Source organism: Micrasema longulum, unplaced genomic scaffold (assembly GCF_059751315.1).
Source record: "Micrasema longulum isolate JH-2025_06_02 unplaced genomic scaffold, ASM5975131v1 h1tg002554l, whole genome shotgun sequence".
Classification (NCBI taxonomy): Eukaryota; Metazoa; Arthropoda; class Insecta; order Trichoptera; family Brachycentridae; genus Micrasema; species Micrasema longulum.
In genome coordinates this window covers 1,620-28,940 of record NW_028279693.1, presented here as the reverse complement: position 1 = coordinate 28,940, position 27,321 = coordinate 1,620, and the positions used below count along the sequence as shown (strand labels likewise).

The window sequence follows — 27,321 nt, the reverse complement described above, 5'->3', positions numbered from 1 at the left end:
TCTGGTTCTATTTTACACTCACTGTATTCTTAATTCGCCTGTACAAGGACAATCATTATAAATTATAAAAATCAGGATTTAAATTTAAAACAGAAAAAACTACTAGGAACTTTTGTTATTATTCAAACAGATATACAGGTTATAATATATTCTTAGGGACTAATAAATAATAAAACGAATGCCTAGCAGGGCCAACCATTTAATTAAATGTTTTCACCAATTTTAATAAAATAAAGAGTCGATTTAAACAATACAAAAAAACTAAAATGATAAGTAGTTTATTTATTTTATTTTTTAAAATTTTATTTAATAGCATAATTATACATTTTTACAATTTAAAAAAAAATTTACTTGTTATATTTTTACTAAAACTAAAATCCCACCAAGCCACTTTTTGTAGCTTGTTGGTGCAAATTTGAAATAAATTAAAATTTAAAAAAATAGTTATAAAACAAGACGGGAAAAGAAGGAACATGATAAGGAGTGATGGAGGATGAATAAAGGAATGTAGGAGTGTAAAATTGCATTTGATTTATTGACGAGAAATGAAGAGAAAAAAAATATATATGTATACATATTAATACAGAATAAATTAAGAAAATTATAACTCTGAATTGAAGACTTAAAACATAATGAGGAACTTCAGTCCTATAGGAAATTGGATACAATATTTTTTTTGTTGCGTGGGGAAAAAATTGGAGCATTTAATTGTACGGCAAAGTTTCCTGAAAATGTACGAAAAAATAATAAAAACGGACTACTTCGAACGACGTCACGGGTTCATGTGAATCAACTAATGATACGAGAGTTATGAAAGATTTTCGGTTTGCCTACCGTGAATGGAACAATGGGCAGAACTGAATAAGAATAAGCGAAAGAGAACCTCTAACGTCACACGCGAAGTTGTTTTAGATATACAAAACTTTAAAAATCGTAGCGCAGATAAAGAAAAATGGCTTAGTGAATTAATATTTTTATTTTTTTTAAACCACTGAACTTTCTCATTGTTGCAGCTAAATAAATACGTATTACGATATTGCAAGTTGAAATCTCGCGTATCCATTTATTTCCCGCAAGCATCTTAATAGCACTCACGATTCCCTAAATAGTAATAAAGGCAATCGTTATATCTCTGGAAATACCGAGAAATTAATTACACATGCACGTTACCTTCTAACGGTCTCTTCAAATAATATGGGGTGGGATTTATGAGAAGATCAGTAATTCTGTGCGTATTAGATATTATTTATTCAGCATGTTATTTATCCTTTGGCAAGCGCGTGTTTCTCCCACCAACGTGGTGACTGGTGACTGGTGACTGGTGACTGGTGACAGTGGTGACGCGCGTTCCTTCTCGAGTGTTGTTATTGTAACAATCCCGGTGAATAGGATTCCCATACAGTATTATTTCAAATGGGGACAAATAAAAAATAATTACCCACAACTTTTAGGTTCCATAGGTACACATATTTTGGTAGATTTTCATGGTTGTTATTTCTGCCAAAAATCTTTGAGTGTGAATAATAATTATTACTCAAAACTCTTAACTCAACATAAAACCATAGTGATCATAGTTTTATCCAAAACAGAAAGAAAATAAAATTTTAACCATTTAATAAGTTGTTTTGTGCTTCATAATTTATACCAAATTGAATTCAGTGCGTGTCCTGTTACAGTGCATAAAATATGATTTTTTTATAGTGCAATTGACCGGTAAACAACTTTTTAATTAATTATAATTTGATTGTGGGTAGAGTACAAAATGTCAAATAAATGCATCGTGTGCCCTGAGCTAATTACTACCAAGAACTCATTTACGTGCTCCGAGTGTAAAGGGTCACTCCATTACAAGTGTGGCGGTTCACCTGAAGGAACATCGAAACCCCTCACTGCGGACAGACGCTGGTCACTGAAAAGCACTCTGTGCATCCGGATTTCTCAAGACACGACTGATAACGCGGTGAAACCAGGGATTACAAACCAAGAGTTTGCGAGCCAGATTCTCCACAATAATTCCACTTTAGGTGAATCCTCACCCAGCTCCGTGTCTCTAGATATGATTTTAAGAGAAATCCTCGATACTAAGCGTCAGTTGGCGGGTCTCTCCGCTCCAATAGATGATTTTAAATTTATTAAAATAGAGTTAGTGGATCTAAGAGCATCCTGCAAATTCAACAACAACAAACTAAAAGACTACGCCACAAGAATTACGTCTATGGAAAATAAATTTCTTGAGATAGATAAAATCAAGGTAGTAGTCAAGAACGTCCAAGTCGAGATGAATCGATTTAAGACTGAGATGGCAGTCAAAGATTAATGGTCCAGACTCAACAATATTGAAATAAAGGGTGTGCTATTGAAGAAGGATGAAAATCTATTCACAATATTAGAGAGCATCAGTCGACTGGTGAACTTCACTTTCCCTAAATCACAAATAATAAATAAACTATATATCACGAGTACCTGTTTACAACTCTAAAGATAAATCAATATGAGTGAGTTTTATTGATCGATATATAAAGGAAGACTTCACATCGGCCGCTCGCGCTTTGAAAAACCTATCAGCTAACGATATAAGCTTCCACACAACCAATCGAATATATGTAAATGACCATTTGACTCCGTCGACCAAGAAACTCTTTACGATGACCAAATAAATCCAAGTTGAAGAACGAGAAGGGATATGAGTATGTTTAGGTAAAATGTGGCAAAATTCATACAAGATTGAATGGTACTTAGAGTGTCCACATCAACACTGAGACTGATTTAAACAAGTTCATTTAATATGTTTATTATGATTGATTTCGCTGGCATTTACTGAGATTTCCGTATTGACTTTTTATGTACTCGTATTACTACTCGATTAACAATTTACTTAATGGGTTGGTAACCCCTGTTTCCGTAAGCAAACGCTCGCTTTATTATATTAATATATATATTTTTACATTTTATTACTTCATTTAATTTTTTTTGCTATTTTTGTGTAAAATACATCGTCTGTTCTTTATTTATAAAAATATGTAAGACATGTAAAAGCCTACAAGGCATTTAATATATATATATATGCTTACTTACAATTCAACATTATTTATCTACGACGTAAGTCTTTACATCTTTGTCTCTTATTTTTATTTGCATATAATCATAATGGCGTGTGGCGTTTCCTTTTGAAATAATTTTGTAGTGTTTTTTAACATTTTTTTTTTTTGGGTTTAGATCATTGTTTCTTTTATGTTTGAGAATATTATGTTAACATACTTTGGTGCTATTTGTGAAAACCTGTAATTGGCTTTGTTATTTGTTATTTGTTTTGTATTTTACATACAATAATTGTAGCTGCTGGTTATCCGAATAAATAATAACAATAAAATAAAACGGCTTAAAATTTATAAATAAATAATAACTTTTTCTGGTGGCCAGGTTTGTGTATAAATATTCATCATCGTTAATCCTTTATCTGCACCTAGTGCATGGACCACTTTCCAGGTATACCAACCATAGCATATATCGATATTTTTTGTCACTCTAAGGTAACATGGTCAGTCTTGCGCTTCAAGGACTACGAAATCTTGCGGTGTAAAAACGCCGTTTAAAAAAGTATTTTGTGTCAACTAATTATGAAATTAAACCCCAGACCTCTTGAACAGCAGGCACACACGTTGATCACAAGATCACGAAGTGGCCAAATATTACTGCTAGATAAAAAAAAACTGATAGAATCGTACAAACGAAGTGTTTTGGTGAGGTACTTTGTTTTCGCATATATTTTTATATGCCTTACTTAAATTTATGTATAATTCAATTTCATATTCTTATTTTTTATATGTAATGTACACAAAACATTTTAATCGAAAAGTGGAGATGCTTCTTGCTTCTCTGAGGTTTTCTGACAACTTATTAAACATTTATAAACCTTTATTGTAATGGTGATTTCGAGTTCCAATCAGTCTCACCTTAGAAAGCCTGAAATCACTTTTACTTCTCGCCCCAGACTTGAGGAAATTCTTATTTTATTTAATACTTAGTAACCAGTGTCGTGCAAAAGGTTTTACCATAAAGGCAAGTTCACATTTTAAATAATAAATTGAGAAAAAAACATGATGCATGCTTTCTTCACTACAGTAGTACAGTCTAAAAATCACCCAGAAGATAGATATATTATCGCATATCATAAAAATAAACAACATCTTTTGAAAATATTTATGGCAAACATGCTAGGCAAGCCCGACTTGTGGGCTTCTATAGAAGTACCGCCACTGTTTGTAACTCGTATCCAGGAAGCAGTTCTATTTTCAATTTGGAAATGAAAGTCAAAGCATGGAACAGATTCCTTTTTTAATATTCTATTTAATTTTTCTGACATTAAGCTATTTAATTTTTCTGACATTAATTTAATTTTAGTTGATTGACCATAATTTAATACGGCTTTCATTGCCCTGTTCAGAGTAACTTTTTTTTTCAACACCATATCGTTTACAAGAAACTAGAAAAAAATAATAGTTCAACTGTGGCATTAAAATCGTTTGAAGTACTAATTTACTTGAATTGAAACGGTTTTTTTTCTAATTCTAATTTAAAAAAATAATTATTTTTTTGTTTATGATTTCTATTGATTCATGATTTATTATAAGATTTTTTCTGTCTTCCACAGAAGTTCCAATAATATGAAGAATTTATTTTTAAACACAATTAATCTGGGAATTTTGGATGTATGTACTCGTATGTAGATCAAAGTCGAAACAATCCCGTTTGAAACGGAAAGTATAGTAAGCCTATCCACGGGTGTAGTCAGATTATCTCAGTATGTAGCGTGTGATCACGAAGCCATTTAAATCTTATTTCTCTTTGTTGGTCCGTTCACTCCCTCTCTATTCCTCCTCCCCCACCCCGAGCGGCACGCGCCGTGCCGCCGTGCCGCCGCCACGCCGCACCGTGCGGCTTAACTAATTGAAGTGCTTTCGCGGAATTACAGTTATTATGTAAAGAGACTGGTGCCTATACAACCATACAACGGACCCGTAATTCTTTATCTGATAAATAGACTGTGTGCTTTTATGATTAAAACTCGAGTCAAAGAATGTTTTTATATGCGATGTAAAGAGAACATTAGGGGTTGACGTGTTTATCCATGAGACATAATGAACCGGTAATTCAGACATGATTGGCGTGAGATTCTGTTTCATTTCAAAAGAGTCAATGAAAATTTAATGAGTTGGTTTTAATAGTAAAATTTATTAAATTCATTTTGAAGTAAGAGTAATATTATTTACATTTATAAGTACGATAAAATTATTTGATATTTATTTATTTTTTTGCAATTTATGTTGACTGAATTTCTGTGTCTAGGAGGATCAAAAATACATTTACGTGTGTGAAATAGAACCGGAATCCTGCACTAGTGTTTTTGACTAGATGGCTACTCTCAGGTAAAAATCCTGAATTAGGAAAGCGAGTGGAGATAAATCCGCCCCGTTGTGTAGTAGTGAGCGCGTTCGCCTACCATTCTTGAGATATTGTGTTCGATTCCTAGCAGGGTGAATTTATGTTCAATATTTATATATTGATTTGAATATTTGCAATATTTCAATGTTCCTACGCAGGAAGTGCAGGACTGATATTATACCTTCATGTAAAATATAATCAAAATACGCTGCATTTGGTTTACAAATTAAAAATAAAATAAAATAACGGTCCTAGCTTAATACATACATTCAAAGTTTGAATGAGGTATCATTTAAAGTTATTATAAGAAATGAATCAACTGATTATTTGCAATGAAGTACCTTAATATAAATATAAAAAAATATGTTCAATACATAATGACACAACACACATGATAGTTTTAATAGGGCTGGCTGTTTTCTGCAAAATGCGCATCTTGCACGCATGCATACTGCAGGTTGTGTGGTCAGCCAGACTTTAAAAATCATTTTTACTGGTCGAAGTTTCCTCGCATCGAACAGGGAGAAAACTTCAACTTTAGCCTACGTTTGTACTGTATACGTTAATTTATTATGAGCTTGCATTTTTCTAACATTTCGCGAAACGGAGCTAGTGAATTTAAGTCAAATAGGTCGAAAGTCGCCATATATTTGTTGCTTTCAAACGAGCCAAGCATTTAATTTATACCGAATACCATTAGCCATAGCTTTATAGGCATTATAATGTCTCCATGCATGATCCGCACCAAGTACGGAGCATTGCGTCCCCCATGCGCTATCAATATTTTTATTTGCACTTGACTAAACGAATCCCTTTTATTGATATATTTATTCCATTGATCACTACTTGCGCGTACAATTTTATTGCATGGTGGAATCGTATATTAGCCATAAATCATTATAATGAAGGCATTATTTTATGAAGGCATTGTGCCGTTTATCGCTTTCTCGTATGTGACGCTAAACGTTTTTAAAAAAAAGTCCACAGTTTAATTATCAATACTAGCTATGTACATACATCTTACTCGATTGGTCCCGGGAGTAAATCTTAATTAAAAATGCAGGTATATTCAAAACATGCAGGTAGACATACAATAGTTTATTAAAGCGTAGAAATCATTGATAAACATAAAAAAATATCAATTGTATAAAAGCCACACGTGTAAAAATTTAAAAATGTGAATTTAAAAAAAATTGATACATCATTTTAATACAAAACTTTCGGTAGAGAGATCATAAAATTATTTTGTTTTAAAAATTAGTCGCTTGCGAAGGTAGATACCTAAGTGAATATCTCAAAAAATAAATATGAAAATTTAAAGAAATTTCAACCAGAGCCTTTTTGTTCAATTTTTGTTTAGTAAAATACCTGAAACTGTTCATATATAGGGGTAAGATTCTTCCAAATAATTTCGCATAATGGTTAAGACTCTTGACTCACGCACGGAAGGTTCCGGGTTCATTTTCCAATGAGTATACAATACACAACAGTCCTGTTTAACCAAATTTAATGGACCGATGATATTTCGATTAATTCAAATGTGCGGCATAGAATGAATAAATAAGGGCATTGGAAGCAAAGATAGCAAACTCCCGTTTTGGTGTTTTCGAGAAAAATAACAAAAACTGCTACACGAATGCCAAAGAGAGTCTTCATGTTAAAAATATTATTTTCACTGAACTTAAACTTTAAGGTACTAATAAATTAGCTTTAATAGAAACACGAATTAAAAAAACTTTCTTAATATTTGTTTATCACGGCCATTTTGAAAATTTAAATCTCAAGCCTGTCCTTGGTCGAATAAAATGGCTGATGGATATTGTTATGCTTCCAAACACTATTTTCAAACCATCAGAAGTATGATTTTATACTACATTTGCAACTCAACTCATGATTTTTATGAAAATAAAGTTGACAAACTACAGAATGACATCATAACCAAAAAAAAATTTTTTTGGAGGTTGCTATCTTTGCTTCCAATGCTCTCAAATGATCTTAGTTCCCTGTTAGAGTGTAATTTTCTTTTTTATGTCGATGACTTAAAAATATTTCGTAAAATTTAATCAACAGTTGACCACGCAATGCTTCAAAAAGATCTTGATTCCTTAAGTGAATGGTGTGAAATGAATGATATGCACCTAAATGTTACAAAATGCTATAAAACAACGTTTACAAGAACTAGAACTCAGAGCTGTTTTACTTATAGCATTATTAATATTAATATTAACCTTAACTCAGTAAGCACAATCCGAGATCATGGAATTATTTTTGACTCACGTTTAACCTCTTCCAATCATTTCAATATTGTTAAAGAAATATCTCAAAAAATGTTGGGCTTCATACACAGAATATCCAAGTCATTTAAAAATGCAGAATCAATAATTTGTTTGTATAATTCTCTTGTACGTAGCAATTTGGAATTCGAATGTATTGTTTGGTCATTATGTGATTTATAAAAATATAATTGAAACTGTACAGAAAAAAATCCTTCGTTCTTTGTCATTTAGATGTAATATGGGCAGAATACTTCAATGTTAAGACAAGCGCTTGGAGTATTTTAAAATTTAAAAGTTAGAAACTAGGAGACAAATTACATACATGATGTAATTCACAATAATGTTGATTCAGTGTTTGGTGTTGAAAATGTGTCATTGTACGTTCCCGTGGGCGTCTGAGATCACCTGATGTCTTTTACCTTCCATTTTTAACAAACAATATGGCACATTTTAACCCTTTTGAAAAAATGTTAAGACTCTCTATAACAAAATAGAAAAAAATATATATTGTAAAAATCAATAACTTCATATCAAATAGCTTCCTAGTAACTTCTGGTGTACCACAGGGTGCCCACTTGGCCCCTCTTCTATTTAATCTGTTTGTTAATGATGCTGCTAATGTTTTTTCTTTTACAAAATTCTGGCTTTTTGCTGACGATAACAAGATACTTAAGCTAATTAAAAATATTGATGACTGTGTCAGACTCCAAGAAGACATAAATGCATTTCATACTTGGTGCAAAACTAATAACATGGAACTTAACATCGATAAATGCAAAATTATTTCATACCATAAATGTAAACATCCTTTTATTTTTGATTATAAACTTAATGGCCAAGTTCTTTCGATTGTCACCTCTATAAGAGATCTTGGAGTGATCCTAGATAATAAACTAACTTTTCTGGAACACTTTGATAATATAGTAAACAGATCCTTAAAAATTTTAGGCTTTATTAATAGAACTACGTCTGATTTCCAAAGTATGCTTACACTTAAAACACTTTATTGCTCTTTAGTTCGCCCTATTCTTGAATATGCATCTGTAATCTGGTCCCCTCATTATGCTGTTCATATCAAGCGCCTTGAATCAGTTCAACATCGTTTTATAAGAAAAATTGCATGGAAGATGGGATTGGAAAGAGGAGACTATTCATATTCTGATATGGAGAGGTTTTTAAGCATATCAAGTCTTGAAAAACGCAGATGCATTGCAGATATAATCTGCATGTATAAAATTATGAACTGTCTCATTGATGCCCCTGAAATTTTGCAAAAGATTCTTTTTAACGTTCCCACCCGTAGACTAAGAAATAATGAAATGCTTTTCCTCGGTCACTACAGGACCAATTATGGTGCACAGTCGCCTTTGCCCAGAATGATCAGGCGGGTGAACGATCATCAAGATCTTGATTATTATGGTGTAAGGATGTCTTTCTTTACAAATCAGCTAAAGAATCTGTATAGTTAGCCTATGCTTTTTACTTAATCTAAAAAATCTATCATCTGTCTTTGCTGCTTATTTCTGTTCCTTATATTTTTTTATTCCTTTGTAAAAATTTCTTTTAATTGTAATGTTTATAATGGACTTTGTCCGTAAATAAATAAATAAATAAATAAATAAATAAATATTGACATTAATTATGACAGAGCAAATGATTATAATTTTTTTTTACTGTGTTTCTTAAATCAAATGTCTAATCATTATTTTTGAGTACGTAAATTAATAATAGTTTATTTTATTAATTCGTATATTTTATTATTTTCTCATTTCTTTTCTTTAAAAACAACTAGTTTCTTATTTTAACTAAATTTTATTTTTTTAAGTTATTTTTTTATTCTTATCTTAAACTAAATCATTATTATAACTCGAATTGATTCAATTAAGCTACACACTTATTTTATACAATTTATTGTAGATGGTGGAGTTTTATAACTAAGGATATGTTTAAAGAATGTTACCAATGCTTACTTACTAATTGTATGTATTTTATGTATCCTTGTCGAACTTCCAAATAAAATAAAAAATACAATAAAAATACGAAATTTTTAAAAACACAAAGACATTTCTCTATGGTGGATACGAAACTAAATCGAGGAAGTAAAAAATGTTATATTTTCTTTTGCTTCATATGAGAAGGTTGTTTTTTTGCAGCTGTGTGGTAATATCAAAAGTATTTCGGTAATTCGGTTGATCCGGAAATTCGGTTAAACGAAACTGTTGTGTAGTTAAAATAAGACTTTTCTGAAGCCTGGGTATCCTGTGCTCTAAATCTAAATCGTTGTAAACAAGTCTCTACGGGATTAAGCTCACTAGGGAGTTGATTAAGTTTGACAGATATTTCAACAGAAATTGAGAACCTCTATGAAGAAAATATGGAAGTCTAGACATTTACGGGGCTTACGAACTGTTATTAGGTTTAAGTATCCCTTTACATAATGCGTAAAATTCCACGTTTCTTCAATTTTCGCATATGTTGATTTTCGGAAAGTGAAACATTTGCTTTACTAATGGATGGATAAGCAGAAACTGGAAAATAATAAAGGAAGCACAAATTAATACAAAGTCATTAACTTGTAAATCAGTCAGTGAAACTTTACATAAATGAACCGTTTTTGTCTTATCTGGTTTTGTCACACTGAACGGACGAGCTCGTAGGAATTGATTTTAGGTTATTAGATTGATAGTTTAGGTTAAATCCTCTTGATGCACTTTTACTTCGTATGTTCGTAGCGGTGTAGCACTGTAGAGGATCGTAGACCATCGCAGCGTACTATAGGCGGAGCGATCTCGGTACTGACAGCCAATAGAAAGCGTTGCACGGTTAATAGGACCGCCCATATTATGACATTAAGGGGGTTGGGGCCGTCGCGACGCGGCACCCATTCTTAGTAGGGGACGCGCACGCGCCGCGCACGCAGTCGCCGGAGTTACAGTACGGAACATTGAGTTAAAATTTGTTAATGTAAAACTAGACGTCAATGTGTTTTTGATTAAAAATAATCAGTGTTTGATTACATTCAGTTGAGTGTTTTAAATGTGAAATAATATTTTATTTCATAACTAGTGGATTCATTGTGCTGTATCCATAGATCGTCGGGACGTGACATGTGTAATATTTAGTGAGATCGATGAAGTGTTCCCTTTACAATTAAGCATGTTGAATTAAGATAACACTTACTTAATTAACAATGTCTACCTTAGCGATGTACCGTGGAGAAAATTTATCATTTTCCGATGATTACAGAGTGCCTCCGATTCAGCTGGAACATTTACCTGAAGTTTTATTATGTAAGATATTCGTATTTATTTTTGTTTAGAAGTGTAATTTTTTTTATTAATCAGTGAACTAGTTTTTGGCTTGTTTTTAATGTAATTTTACTCTTTTGGTTTATGCATACTTGTGAAATAAATATAAAAAACAAAAAAAACCTAAAAAATCATTTAATTACTATAAGGTTAAATTACTTCGGTTTTTTTATAAATTTAATTCAATATTTGTTTTTCTTCCTCTTTGTTGCTTAGTCTTTTGATTTTTCATCTTATAAAACTTTCATTTGTTGACTTTTGTGAAGCAAATGAGCTGAAACCCACGTCGGTGAGATTCATCCGGCTGAACCATTTCATCTACTAGGCAACGCCTGAAAACAATTTTTCAATTTTTATACTTCTTATACCAGTTTGTTTAATCAACAACGTTTTGAGTATGCCCAAATGTTTGTAAAGCTGGGTTTAATCCCTAAGGATTTATTTAGATCTACATTTGTTGCAACAGAGAAGGAAAGCATTTTACAGACTGTAAATGTCTACATACTTCCTTCTCAAAAATATATTCCCTCTCTGTTCCAACAAATTTAAATTGAATAACTCTGTCTGTCTACAAATATTTGGACATACTCAAAATATTGTTTTCTTACATTATGAATGGACCTGGCATTATGCTCGGAAATTTTAAGGAAAGAATTTTGTTTTTTTTTATATTTAAAGAATGTAGTACAATTTTTAATTTAAAAAAAAGGTTTTTAATTCGATTTCTATGATTATTATTGATCACATATAGATATTATCACCATCATTTCCCTATTAGGATTCAACTTTCATATGAAAAGTAATGTGCATTTTTATATTTCAAGTTTGACATACTTAAAAAAAAAGGGTTTGAAATTAGGTTTCTATGATATAAATGATAAAATATAGAGAACATCAGTATAACTCCATATCTGGATGCAGTGGTGGATAAAGTAGTATATTAGTAATCCAATTGCAGGGTATCTGGATAAACTTTGTTACATGGTAGGTGATCAGTCTTACGCCTTAAGTGCCAGTCAAGTGACAATGGAATATTACTGTGTAGAACTCCATTGAAAATAATTGTTTACACCTCATTTTCCAGGAATCGAAGAAGAGAATACATTATAATAATATCATAATATTAACATATTTTATATTAGACCTGTACATAAATTATTATGATACAAGATTTTTTAATTAAAAAATAGCTGTAATTTCATCAATTTATATACACATACCATGTATTATATCTCATCATCATACCCTTGTTCGCACCAAGTGGTGCATAGGGCACTGTAATGGTGATCTTAATGCATAAATCAACTTTTACACAAAGGTAAAGGGATCAGCCTTACGTTTCAGTTGTCATTCCCGGAACATAAAATATTGCAGTATAGAATAACCTTTTTAATGAATGTTTAATCTTGTTCTTCCAAAAAATTTAGCCCGGGACATGGCCTTAAGTATGGTAGGCGAACGTGTCATTCAGGGTTTTTACCTGAGAGTAACCATCAAGTTGAGTGCACCTGTCTACGATTCTGGTTTATTTCACACGTTTTTAATCCACCCGGATACAGAGATAATATTAATCACCTTATTTTTAACATCATCAAGGGCGCTACAGCCCATCGTGGGCCCTGGCTTCCTCCAGAATATGTCTCCAACCCTCCCTGTGACTCTTCTTCAGTTCCACAAGCCAATGCTTTAATGTCACTTTCCACATTACCCTATTGCTTCGATGTTGGTCTGCTTCTGCTTCGTCTGCCTTCCGGAGTGGTATAAATGATGTTTTTTGGCGTACGATTATCATTTTTTCTGTGCGCATGGCCTGACCATTGCAATCTTCTTATTTTTTACCAAACATTGAATTGTGCAATGTTGGGTTTGCCATATAGTGCCTCTAATTTCTAATTAAACCGTCTCCTCCACACTTCGTTTTGGTTGACAGCGCCAAATTTCTTCCTTAATATTTACTTTTGAATACTCATACCATATTTTCAACTCTTTTGATCATAACCCAGCATTCGGCACCATATTACAATGACCGGTCTGAATAGAGTTTTGTGAATAATGGTCATAGTTTTTCTAGAGAGCAATTTAATCAAGCCATAATAATATATGTTTTTTGCGATAGTCGTCTTCTAATCTGGGTACTATAATTGTTATCATAACTCATTTCATTGCCTAATTATTTTAAAGAGTTGACTAAAACATTTACGTTTGTAAGTGAAAATTCTTGATGGAAGTTCATTGTAATTTATTATATAAATAAAACACGAGTGTTACTTTAATCCACAAATTTGGAATATCCAGTGACCGGTTTCATCGCTTTCGCGACATCTTCGAGACTGGTTGACCAGTCTTTTGTTTTATTTATATTATAAATTAAAAGAGTTGACATTGTCTATCTGATGCGACCTAACATCAATTGCTTGCTGTGAATAGTTTTTTTGCGACATTCTTGATAATACATATTTAGTCTTAGACGTATTTATTTTAAGACCCTTGTTAGTTATTCTCACCTTATTTTGCTCCAGCTTATTGAAATATTATCATAATTTATAAGCTTCTTTTGTCGGCCTCTCGGTTAGCGTGTTTGCCTACCATGGAAGAGGTCTCGGCGTTTCGTCTCCCGATATGGTTGACATTAAATATTTATTTTTAAATGTGGATGGGAAAGGGAATGATGATGATGATAAGCTTCGGTATTCTCGCCAACAACATATTCTATTATTTTATTATTTGAGCTCTCAATTTGTTTTTTGACATTTCTCGTATTTTGGTTACTAAACAGTAAAGTGAGTAGATATCAGTTTTTTTAACAATCGCAATCTATAATTTTAAGTAAATAGTTGTTTAAGATTTTTTTGTATTATGTTTTATGAAAAACACGAAGAATAAGGAAAACGCAACTCACTTGCGTTTTGATTATGTTATAATAATATGTGATTTAACCCTTTTCTCGGCAAAGTATCCTATAGAATATTATTTAATTTGTTCTCACAAATGACTAGTAAAACCGCATTCAGTTAAAACTGTTTTAAAGTATTTTTCCTTCTTATTAAAATTCACAATAAATTTTAATAAAAAAAAATAAAAAAATATTGGGATTCTGAAGCCTTTTCAGCCATCAAATGTTTAAAAAAACTATTTTTTCATTCCATCAAGATAAAAGAGCAAAATAAAAAAAAATAACGAGCTTAGAAAAATGATTTTAACACATAAGTTATAGATAATAGTCCAAATAAATCAGTATTAAAAAAATAAGATATTTTATTTATTTAAATTTGATAACGCAAATATATGCACTTTCGCGGACTTATTGCTTAAAGCAATATCTTCCTACCAACCAAAAAACACACAAAATATTGGTCAAAATATGTACTTTATTTCATAAAAAAATAATACACGGTGTTTCAGGGCCAGGCCGTAAAACTTCAGTGGAACATGGTAAACTTTAAAAAAAGGTCTTAATATTATTTTTTCGAAAACTCATTTTTTGTTAAAAAATATAATCCTTTATTTCACGGACTAGCATCCTTTACACAAACCCCTCTACCCATCCTATACCATGGTCCGCGGCAACTTTTTAAAAACTTATTTTAAAATAAAAAAATGCGGCTTTCCAAGAAATGCATTACGATATTTTAAAAAGTACATCATAAAAATGTTCTTCTGAAGTTTCGCGCTTTGGCCCTGAAAACCCGTGTATACATATGTAGGTCCTGTATGTGTTGCCGCCAAATAGTTTAATCGGTCACTCAACAGAGCGACCAAGCTGTTCATAAAATGCTGCCATTCAACTGAATGGCCAGGCCGTTCGTTAAATGAATTGAAATAACTTACCGTTGGTTGAAAGGTTAGGTTAGGATTGGTTGGGTTAAGTTTAAGAGTAAAAAAAAGAGAATTTTCAATCGGATGAAGAAGTCGGAAAGTCGTTTTAAAAAATGTATTGCCCTAAAAGGGAAATCGTGTGTTTTCTTACTTAGGCTAACTTTCTATCAAACGACCCTTGGACACATATTAAATGATTAAATACTTACGGGGTTTGAATATCAGGTTCAGTGCCAAAATGCGGCGTTTATTGGCAAAAAAATAAAAGTAAATACATGCAATACAAAATAAAACAAAATAAGTATTAGACATTGAATTGAATTACAAGAAAATAATCCTAGCGGCTTCACTAGATACAAAAATACCTGTTCTAAAGCTACATTTATAATATACAAACAAACCATCACGCCTTTATCCCGTAGGGGTAGGCAGATAGGATAGAACGCCATAACACTCTATCTTGGCATACAGACCTCGCTTCCTCTACATTCATACAACTTCTCATGCACGCACGCCGATTATTCCTACTTTTGACATGTCCATTTTTAAGTATTTGATGGACTTGATCGTGTCATGTCTTTCTCTTTCTTCTTCGTTTTCTGCATCCATCAACATTCGCATCGTAGATCCTTTTAGCCGTTCTTTCGATGTCCATTCGCTCTACATGTCCAAACCAACGCAGCACCCCTTTCTTGATTCTGTCGATAATGCATTTATAATTTATATACTATATTTACACTTTGTGATAATAAAGTAATAAAAAATAAAATAAATAAAATACGTAAAATATTTATGGAAAAGTTAAAAAAATTAAAGAAACAAAGAAAAAGATACGCGTAGATAGCTTTAATTATAGGTTTATTAATCGCTCAATTGATTGTTTTTTTTTTCTTAACGCAATAATTTAGGACTGTTCTTTGTTTTCAGCGAGTATTCCGAAATGCGGAGGCTGCCAAGAGTTGATCCTGGATCGGTTTATCCTGAAAGTGTTAGAAAGGACTTGGCACGCTAAGTGCTTACAGTGCGCCGAGTGCCGCGCACAGTTAGCTGATAAATGCTTCGCAAGAAATGGACAGCTTTACTGCAAGGACGATTTTTTTAAGTAAGTAGTATCCGTAATATGTGGAAATACAGCATTTGCAATTATTTTTCACCATATTTTAATGCATAATCAATCGGGTTGCGGTCTTGTGGCTAGTGTTGCGGACTCACGGATCAGAGATCTGAGGTTCGAATCCCACTGTACCCCAACTTAATTTCCATTTTCTAATAGTGAGTTATTTACAACTAGTTAAAAATGGCCACCAAAATTGAAATATTTGGGTAAATTATAGCAACGCTAATATTTTTATACAAAAAAATAATAATTAAAAGATCACCTGAAACATTTCTAACGTTTTATCTAAAACATATACGTTAATTACACAGATACGTGTTTTCTTTTTAATAAAAAGAAATATTTGCGTTCTTATGATTTACCCAAATATTTAATTTTTAGGGGCATTTTCAATGAGTTGTAAATAACTTACTATTAGAAAATGGGAATAAAGTTGGGGTAGAGTAGGATTCGAATAACGGACCTTGGGTCCGTGAGTCCAAGTCACTAGCCACAGGACCACAACCCGGTTTTATCTATTCAGTGGTTAATTACATGTTTAAAAATAAGGATGTAAGTCAAATATCAAAACAGTATTTGTAATAATCAACCTTTGTTCAAATAAAATATTAACTTTTTTCTCTTCGGTAGTAATTGTGAAATCACACTTCTTATATCTATGAATTTGTTGAAATGATCGTTGTTTTAATAATTTGTTTGCTAAGTAACAATAATAACAAAAAATGTATTTCACAAACATTTTCTGGTAATTTACATACAATTTTATATGACTTAAACATATTATTAAACATTTATTATTATGGCATTTACATAAGAGCTAGGATTTTGGTTTGTAAGGTTGTGTAAGTGTAGACGTTTTATATGTTTGTAGGATATAAACGTTATGATTATAAATATGTATACTGTATGCATGAAGTCTGTTATGTTTGTATGCGAGTATCCTTTGGGCAGGTTATATTTGAATGCATGTTAAGACGAGTATCCATCCATTGAGCGGTGAGTTTTGTGTGGTTGTTTATTTTGTTTATATTAGTAAGTTTTTCTTCCAATCGAACCGGGATCTGGGAAATATAGCCGCGGTCGCGAGTTGAAACTAACAAATATTCCTTCTCTGTTAGGATTCCGGAAACTAGAATAAGATGCATGTACTGACCAGGTGTACCTATTTTATTGGTCACAAATTGACAATACTGCAGTGACGGGTACAATAAAAACTAGTAATAAATAATCAATTTCGTTATTTCCGCGGTTAGATTGTAAAGAAATATTACATATTCACTAAATTAGTTTTGAAAACTTGATTGAAAATGAAGCGAAACTAAAGAAAGACTTCCATATGAAACGTTTCTGGAATAGGTTGGGCGCTTTTATTTATATCCATTTTTTAATTTTTTTTAAATAAAAACCTTTATTAGCATAAATAAACAATACATTCAGTAAAAAAATGAAACACTTAAGGTTGAACTTGCCAAAAAAAAGTCTGGCTCTTGTGTTTGGCAAGTTTACATAACAACATAAAAAAGAAACAAAAAATGCAAAACAAAATAATTAAATAAATAAAAAATTAAACAATTTTAAAAATTGAGAATAAATAACACTAATTTTTTTTAAATAAAAACGCAAAATTTATTAACACAGACACATATTAAACGTAAATCTTTTTTTTCAAAATACAGTTTATGTTAATTGTGTCAAGAAGCTTTTTTTATCCTTAAATTTTCCGTAATTTATTTCTTGACGTAGATTTTGTGGTAAATTATTGAAAAGCTTCCGTCCCATGTAAGTATAATGATGTTTGGCCGTGGTAGTTTTAATTCTCTGTAGAGCGAGGTATCTTGTTCTTAACCTTCCCGCAATACGGTCCGATGGGAGGCTCTCCTTATGCACTTGAAGCATACAACTCTTTCCGTAGATATCCCCCAATTTTAAAACATTAAATTCTTTGAACAGTTCGGTAATTGAGAACAAGGATGGTTTTTATAGTATTATTTTAATGATTTTTTCTGTAGAACTTTTAAGGGTCTAAGATGAGCGTTATAAGCCCCTCCCCATTTTGAATGATTGTCTGTACTAGAGCATAATAAACTGTCTTCAATTGATCCGTCGATAAGATACCTCTAAGCTTTAAAAATATGTGATTGAACGGGTTATATTTGTATGCATGTGATGATGAGAATGCATTGACCGGGTTTGCATTCTGCGATAGAAAGTATCGTTTAGCGGGTTATGCTTGTATGCATATAATGATTTTGAGCTTGTATCCATTGACCGGATTATATTCATATGCATGTAAAAAATAGTATCCATTGATCGGGTATGTTTGCATACATGCGATGGCGAGTATCATTTAGCCAGTTATGCTTGTATGCATGCGATAAGTGTTCATTGAGCGGCTTACGTTTGAATGAATGTGATGACAAGTATCCATTGACCGGATTATATTCATATGCATGTGAAGAAGAGTATCCATTAATCGGGTTATGTTTGCATACAGGCGATGGCGAGTATCATTTAGCGGGTTATGCTTGTATGCACGCGATAAGTATTCATAGAGCGGCTTATGTTTGAATGCATGTGATGACAAGTATCCATTGACCGGATTATATTCATATGCATGTGAACATGAGTATTCATTGATTGGGTTATGTTTGCATACATGCGACGGCGAGTATCATTTAGCGGGTTACGTTTGTATGCATGTGATGACGAATACCTATCTATTGAGCGTTCGTTTTCCGAATGCCTCCCCCAACAATATAAATAAAGTGCTTTCGTGCTCGTCATGTGCGCTGTGGGTGCAGGCGGTTCGGCAGCAAGTGCGCCGGCTGCGCGCAGGGCATCCCGCCCACGCAGGTCGTGCGGCGCGCGCAGGACCACGTGTACCATCTGCCGTGCTTCGCGTGCGCGGTGTGCGCGCGCCAGCTCAACACGGGGGACGAGTTCTACCTCATGGAGGACCGCAAGCTGGTCTGCAAGACGGACTACGAGGCGGCCCGGGCCAAAGGTGAGAGACATAAGGTTTTTTTCAACTTTTTGCTTCAAAATTTGTTCGTTCCTAAATGTCGCCATTCGTCTGCGGCCGGGCGGTTGAAAAATAGAGTCCCGTGTGTGAAATAGAGCCAGAATCCTGGACGAGTGCTTTTGACTATGGCTGCTCTCGTGTAAAAATACTCAAAAAATAAATCGAGTGGAGATACGTCCGCCTCGTTGTATAGTGGTTGCCGCGCTCGCCTATCATTCTTGAGGTCCAGGGTTCGATTCCCGGGATGGTTGATATGAAATATTTGTTTTTAAAGATTGGTTTCTGGTGAATTATTTTATTTTCCTTTAAAGCGGAAAACAGACTGATCACCTTGCTTTCCTGTAACAGATGATTGAGATACGCTACATTTACTTACTTTAAAATATAGTGCCCTATGTACCACAGAGTGCGGATAAGGGTTTGAAGATGAAATAATGGCATCAGTGGTGTTTTTACTAAGTTATGAACTCAACTCTCGGCGAGAACACAATTTTTTTTTTAAGCATGTTCTGTAATGATATACACTATTGTTATTGGGCTAATAAGCTATTTGTGATGCTAAAACAAATAAAATATGGGCATAGTAAAACTGTTTTTATACGTATGGGTATTTTGACAGAAAATTTTCATAATTTTTCTGCGAAAATGAAATACATTCTTTTTTTAATAAATTTTAGCATTGTCTTAAAATAAAACGTTTGAATAAAATAAAGAAGTATTTTTGTTGTCATATTTTCTTTAAATATTGTTTATTTTATATGAATAGAACAAAACAAATCAAGTAGGATGTAGGTACAGTGCTTTCGAATATTTAATAATCCTATGTTAGTGACAGAACGTTTCTAAACAAAATAGGTACCGACAATACAAACGAAATTTGTTTATATTAACATATTACAAGAGGGATGAAGAACATTTAAAAGAAGGTAATATAGAAGTCTAGGCATCTACAGGGCTTATGACCTGTCAATTGATGGTTTAACATATATCAACAGATGAAAGAATTGAAGGAATATAGATGTTTAAATATGGGCAGAATGATGAATGTCACACAGTGTGTAAAGTGGCCACTTAAACCAGCCATTAGCAGGTCATAAGCCCTGTCGATGCCTAGACTTCTATATTACCTTCTCTTAAATGTTCTTTATCTCTGTTGTAATATCTGAATATGAACAGCTCTCCAGGGAGTTGAATCCAGTCCTTGTCTAAAAAAATTTGGACAAACTCAAAATATTGTTGAAATATGTTTACTTGGTTTAGTGACAGGCACTAACACATCAGCATAGGGTTATTAAACATTCGAACGCAATGTATATAAGTTACGTTAGCCGAAGTAAAGTTAAGCTGAATTACGTTAGACGGTTTAATCGTAAATGAGACGCGTTTTGTACCACATAACGTAAGACGGAGTACCGTGTGACGAGGTAAAGTAAGATGATAAAACGCAAAGTGAAGCAACGTAAAACAGATCAGTATTGTATCGGTATTTTTCCCCGATAAGTTGCTCCAATGTAAGACTGCATTACCGTAATACTGTAGGTGTTCTGATGCTAGACGGGGGGTCGCTGGACGGGGACTCTCCCAACAAGAGGCCACGCACCACCATCACAGCCAAGCAGCTGGAGACCCTGAAGAGCGCGTACAACAACAGCCCCAAGCCGGCACGCCACGTGCGCGAGCAGCTTTCCCAGGACACGGGGCTGGACATGCGGGTCGTGCAAGTTTGGTTCCAAAACAGGTAAGGATCGATGAAATATTAACCTTATGTGCATTTTCATCAACTAAACTCGATAATATTGTGAACAATCTCTTTCCATGTTTCCACTGTGAAAACATAAAAAGATATTTATACAATTTGGTCAAATTATATACCTAAGAGGAAACGTGGTCTGGCATTTCTTCATACAAACGTATTCCCGTGTTTTTTTCCCTGGATTATAGCACTAGAGTAATGTTTTTTTAACATGATATAGACATTTACCATTAGCGTGTTTCTATCGTTTTGCTTTTTTGGTTAATTGTTTTTTATGGGAGCTCGGACCATCCAAAAACCCAAAAAAGCGCTTTGTTTTATCTGCCGTCTTTGGACGTACGTTATACAGAAACGATAAACAATTCTGAAAAACAGAGAAGTCCCGATACAGAAAATTTCATTTTGATAATATTACTCTCTTTTTCAAAAAACAAAATCGGTTCCGTTTTAGGGTGCGAGAAACGGGACAACGAAACTTTGATTTTATTCATTTTAGTCAGGCATAATCTATCCTACGTGCAGTTGTCTTTTTCGCACGATATCGGGGAGGCATCAATGAAAGCGAAAAGAGAGAAAAAACGATTTTTAAAACCAATTCATCAAATTTCTCTGACCCGCATATCCTCTTAATAACAAAAAAAATAAGACTTGTAAATTCTTCGCACGGTAGAGAATTTTTAGTTGTTATATGTAGAAAATATGACATGGCCGTGCTCGATATCTTGTGAAAAATATCTTATGCATTTACGAGTTTTGTCTGTATAATATATTGAACATATTTTTTCATACACACCTACCACATTTACTATTGTAATTAGCCTAGACTGTGAAAATATGAATGAATAAATAGTACTTAGATAGATGCACGTTATAAACACTAAAATAATTTAGAGACCGCGCTTTTTATGTACCTTTTAACGCAATTTGTTATAATTATTAATTAATCAAAAGATCTGTTGGCTGTGCGATCGAATTTAAGAACTACAGAAAACGCATTCGGAAAAATCCGTATTATTGATCGAGATTTAAAAGCCTGTTATTAAATAATATTTATTAATAGTATTGGCAACGTATCCTATAGAATACATATGATCTCATTTTTTACCATGAACTAAAACATGAGTAAAACCGCTTTACCATATTTTTCATTCTTCACTTCATTATTACAATTCATAATAAACTGTGATTAAAGCAAAAAATACATTTTTGTTTCGGATTCTGAACCATTCTTTTTAACCATCAAATGTGTAAAAACAATAATTTTTTAGTTAAGTTAATCGCTATTTTTTGGGTTAAAATTGTTTTTATATTTGATATTATTTTGTTTTAATGAATATAGTGATATTCATAACAAAATGAACTAAATAAAATGTATGAAAAAAAATGTAAAATAAAAAATATGTATATACATACCTACTTTCTAGAACAAGTACTTTAACTATCATTATTAAGAGATTATGGTCTAAACGGATTGTTATTATTAAGAGATTATTTTTTATATTTTATTTTATTTTATTTTTGCACCGCAACAGGCCAGGAGGCCCAATTACAGTGGTGAATTACATCACAGAACACCAGGCTTGAGAAAAATTTTACATTAATTTTGTGTTCTCACCGGGAATCGAAAAAGGAACCTTCCGTGCGTGAGTCAAGCGTCTTGACCACTACACCACGGAGGCCGCCTTGACTATTGCCTTTTAATTATTATTAAAATATTATTGTCTATTAGCGGCCTCCGTGGTGTAGTGGTAAAGACGCATGACTCACAAACGAAAGCTTTCGGGTTCGATTCCCGATGAGAACACAAAAATTTAATGTGATTTTTCTCAAGCCTGGGTGTTCTGTGACGTAATTCACCACTGTAATTGGGCATCCTGGCCTGGTGCAAAAATAAATAAAAAAACTGATATTACTGATATAAAAAAAAAGCAAATATCATTCACCTGTTAGTGCGCATTCAAAGTGCTCAGTTCCTTAATTTATATATCTATGTACTATGTACATAAATATCCTATTTGTAGTCAACAAGACAATAAAGAGAATCTTCTTATTCGTTTTACTTTAACTTGTTGGGATAAAACGTAGGATCTTATTCTTTGTGTTCGAGAACAAAGATTTTCCATAAACATTTCATTGTACGAGGCGTATTCGGCGTCCCGACGCCCTTACAACCGTCCCACCATCCCATCCCTTCCCTACTCCTCTTCGCCCCTCTCCCTGACACAGGCAACGCAATAAAAGCAGACGGAAGAAATGAAATGGGTGGGTTTATCGGGTACACTACACGGGTACCTAACCTAACCGAAATGACAAAATGGCGGAGAATATTGATTTTCCTACGTGGAAACGTGTAGGATTACGGTTTCACGTACTAGGATTATTGTTGAAAGCCTCGGCGTAGAGGGAATTAAATGGCTTAAAGGTGTATTGAGCTCTGAAGTTACGGAATACTTGCGAACTTTCTACAAATCCGGAATGATAAATTCAATTTTTCGGATAATCATGGAAGTCCGACATTCGAACAAAGTAGGTGCTCCTAAATTCTGACCAAAAGAAGTTCTTTTAATAAAAGCGATTAGTTTTTAACGCAATACATAAGTGTAAAAAAATTACTATTTCAAACAATCTGAAAACCAAAATACGATCATACTGTTGCTTTAACTACTGTAATTGTTTAATTATCTGAAAAACACAATCTTATATTATTTATTGTTTCAGCATTTACTGTGTGGAAAAACGTATTGAATATTTATAATTTTTATATTTAATCCTGATGATAGGTAATTCAAAATACCTTAAAATTGGTGGGTTATAATATATTAAACTCTAATGTGGTAAAATTTACAAAGTGTTGCATTTGAAATAAATACATAACATTAAATTTATTTTTTTACAAATCATTACATTTATTTTTTTTAACGAAATAGTGGAAGGGACAAAAACAGTGACAAATTGATCAATGATTGAGCGTTTTCGACTCGGTAATTACTCTCGGGTGAAAATTCTGAAAAAGAAAAATAGGCGGAAATCCGTCCGCCTCGTAGTTAGCGCGTTTGCCATGACCGAGTTTCCGGGTTTGATTCCCGGCAAAGTTGTTACGAAATAATAATTTAAAAAAAAAATACTTACGCATTTATTGTCACAAGCAGTAAATAGAAAATGGAAACAAACATATTACAACAAAGAACATTTTAGAGGAGGGAATATAAAAGTCAAGGCATTTACAGCAAATGCCTAGAGTTCGGTATCTTCTTCTCTAAAATGTTTTCCATCTCTGTTGTAATATTTTAATCTTAATAACTCCCCATGAGGTGAAACACAGTATTTTTCAACGAACAATTGGACAAACTTAAAATATTGTTAAATTTTGAACATCAATATATTGCTAATAAATGTTTTTTTTTTATATTACAGAAGAGCGAAAGAAAAAAGATTAAAAAAAGATGCGGGGAGAACAAGATGGAGTCAGTACTTTAGATCTATGAAGGGAGGATCATCACCAAGACACGATAAACTACTCGATAAGGATGAACTTAAAGTCGACCTAGATAGTTATAGTCATCACGGTAAGATTTTCCAAAAAATATAGAACCTTCCTTTAAATTATTCTGTAAATTCTATGCAAAGAATTATTCGGGAACTAGCTGACGAAAACAAAAAACATTTAATAATATTATTTTGTTCATCCTCATTATACTCGTACACGATAATGCAACAGCCAGTGTAAAACTTGAGAAGACAATAGAAAAGGGTGTAAGGCAAGGAGATGCAATATCCCCAAAGCGGTTAACTGCTGTTTTGGAATATGCCTTTAAAAAACTGAACTAGGAAGAGAAAGATATTACGATTGACAGTATAAATTTAACAAACTTATGATTCGCAGACGACACCGTAAAGATATCAGAAAATCTGGAAGACACGCACATGCTAAAAGAGTTTACAGAAAAGACAAAAAAGCGAGACTCCTTATTAACACAAGTAATAGAAAATTAATGAAGAATCTGTTCCTCGGTGGTGCTGTAAATATTGACAACCAAATAGAAGTCAATAAATAAAAGTAACCTGTCCAAAAAAATTTACTCTCCAGAGATAACCAGCCTGCTGAGCTTCAGAGAAGAATGGTCTTAGCCCACCTAGGATGCTCCCCACAGCATATGGCAATTTGAAGATCTTTGAGAGCAACATCTCCCTAAGTCTCAGACGCAAAATGTAAAACCAATGGGTTCTTCCAGTATTGACATAAATTGACGATAAAATAGCTCCTTGTAGCACGGAGAAAACTTGAAAGAGCCATGCTACGTATAAAACTCTCAGGCCGGATAAGAAACACTAAGATGCGTAGAAGGTTGGGACGTAATGGACGACGTTGAAAGGGTGGCTAAGCTAAAATGATCATTTACGGGACATGTTGCCAGACTAAAAATTCATAGATGGATTAAAATGGCAGTCGAGTAAAGACCTCACGAAGACAAAAGAAGTATAGGGAGACCTCCCATACGATGGTCAGATGATATTAAGAGAACTGCCGGTGACTGGGTGCAGGAAGCACAAGACAGGAATATGAGGGAGAGTAATGTCCAGTGGTAGACAGAAATTACTGTATGAAGATGATAATGACATTCTTATTAGTACGAATTTGGTATATTTTTCTCGTAAAGCTTTATATTAAAAAAAAAAATATATATTAACCAATTAGTTTAGGCAAAAACGCCGTGACTTCTTAAGGAATAATTACAAATTTCAATTTCATCAAATTTACACGGTGAGGGTAGAGGGTAAGTTATTAAATTTAAAAAAAAACAAAATTGAAGATAAAAAAAAAGTAATTAATATCAATGTTCCACAAAGTTACTGCTCCAAACATTAATTATAATAAATATAAATAAAAAATAATATACTTTTATTATTTTTGTCTTGATGGGTTGATCGATTCAAAACCGCTGTTTGAAAATACATAATTTAGTGCCATAAGCAAAATAAATCTATTGTTAAAATAAAAGACTAATAATTAATGCAAATAAGCCGTTTTCTTATTGTAAATTAAAATGTAGTTGTACCAAGAAACATCCGCAGAGAAACTCAATCTATTGAAATAAATAAAAAATATGTAATATTTTTTGATTTTAAGAAAATATTTTTATCAGCGTATCTTTTTGAGCTATTTTTGATAGTTTCTAAGCGTCAGTTGCGCCAAAAAAGGTTTACAGTCAAATAAATGGTGAATTTTCGTCAAAGTGAACCTATTCTGACAAAAACGAAACAATGGATATTTATAGATAAAGCTCCTAAGTTACGAATTATTTTAAATACCAATAAAATTATTTAACTAACTTTTAATATATTCTAATCAAACCTGAAGATGCCTTTTGAGGCCAAAGCGTTCGTGGGTTTTGACAAATAAAACCAAATTTTGGCCCTTTTAACTAAACGAAAAGTCGAATGGTAAATCTAAAAGTGTTGCAATAAAAATTAAATATAACTGAAATCTTTTTGATAGTGATGGTTATTAATATAATTTCTATTGATAGTGTATAATACTGGGTCTTATGTTTCTTATATTATGTTCTCATACTATTCTGGATTGTATTAACTGATATTATGTATTGTCACAAAAATGTTTTCGTTTTAGGCACCGTCCCAAATGATTTTTTTTATGACTTTTTTTAGTATTATATCTTGTTCATGTATTACATGTTATATTAATAATGATAAAAATAGAATTCAAAACTTAATCAAAGAATCTTATTTATATTTTTATCAAAATCATTGACTTATAAACTATTTCTGTATTTTGTGGTGCGAGTGACCGGCCCTAAATTGTCTTAATCATATTTCTAATCTTGGTTTAAATCATCTTTTACAGAATTTTTATTTTGTTAATTAAAAATTACTTATCTACATGAAAACACCATCATTACACATTATAATATACAGCATTTATAATGAAAAATCACGAATTTGCGAATGTTTTGATTACAACATAAAAAAATAATGCGGTATATTTTTCATTTCTTTCAGATCTTAGTAACGATAGTTACAGCACAGTCCACATGGGTTTGGACGAAGGGACTTCGCCCCATACCCGGTACCTGCCCGGGGGAGCGCACTCCCCGCCCTATCCCATGGGCGGGCCTCATTCACCGCCCTTGCCCCTCGGCGCTCACCCTTACGCCTATAGCGACCAGATAGTCTACACGTCCATAGGTAAATACAATTAATCCGATAAGAGAAAGGAAAAAAAAAACCGTTTTGCTCCGCATTGGTGTACCAATGGCAACGTATCTAAATAAAAAAACTTGTCCGAAAACCCTGACGTTAATAATAATAAAAAAACCGTTAATGTTGAATTTGAGAGGGGTTTAAACTTTAAAACTCGGTTCTTGGATATTATTTCTTTTTTTTAATCTCACCCAATATAGAGGGGGGTGGGGTGATTTGGATGGTTTCGTCATGTAGGACGAATGGATGGCGAAAGAATGGTAAAACCGATATGTATGGTGGGAATGAAGGGCAAAGTAGGACGAAGACGACCAAGGAAGACGTAGCTTGATAAGATATACCAAAATCTTCAGTCTGGTCGTGTAAAA

At 32.9% G+C, this 27,321-nt stretch overlaps 1 protein-coding gene across 1 annotated transcript; it reads left to right on the top strand.

The window, feature by feature from the left end:
• Window positions 1-10,908: 10,908 nt before the first annotated feature.
• On the top strand, window positions 10,909-26,938 carry LOC148271969 (LIM/homeobox protein Lhx3-like; the record flags this gene model as incomplete). Its single annotated transcript, XM_088240691.1, has 6 exons — window positions 10,909-11,008; window positions 15,770-15,944; window positions 18,761-18,963; window positions 20,521-20,719; window positions 24,149-24,300; window positions 26,753-26,938. Coding segments are annotated over exons 1-6 (1,015 nt in total), but the record flags the coding sequence as incomplete, so codon positions are not given.
• Window positions 26,939-27,321: the final 383 nt, after the last annotated feature.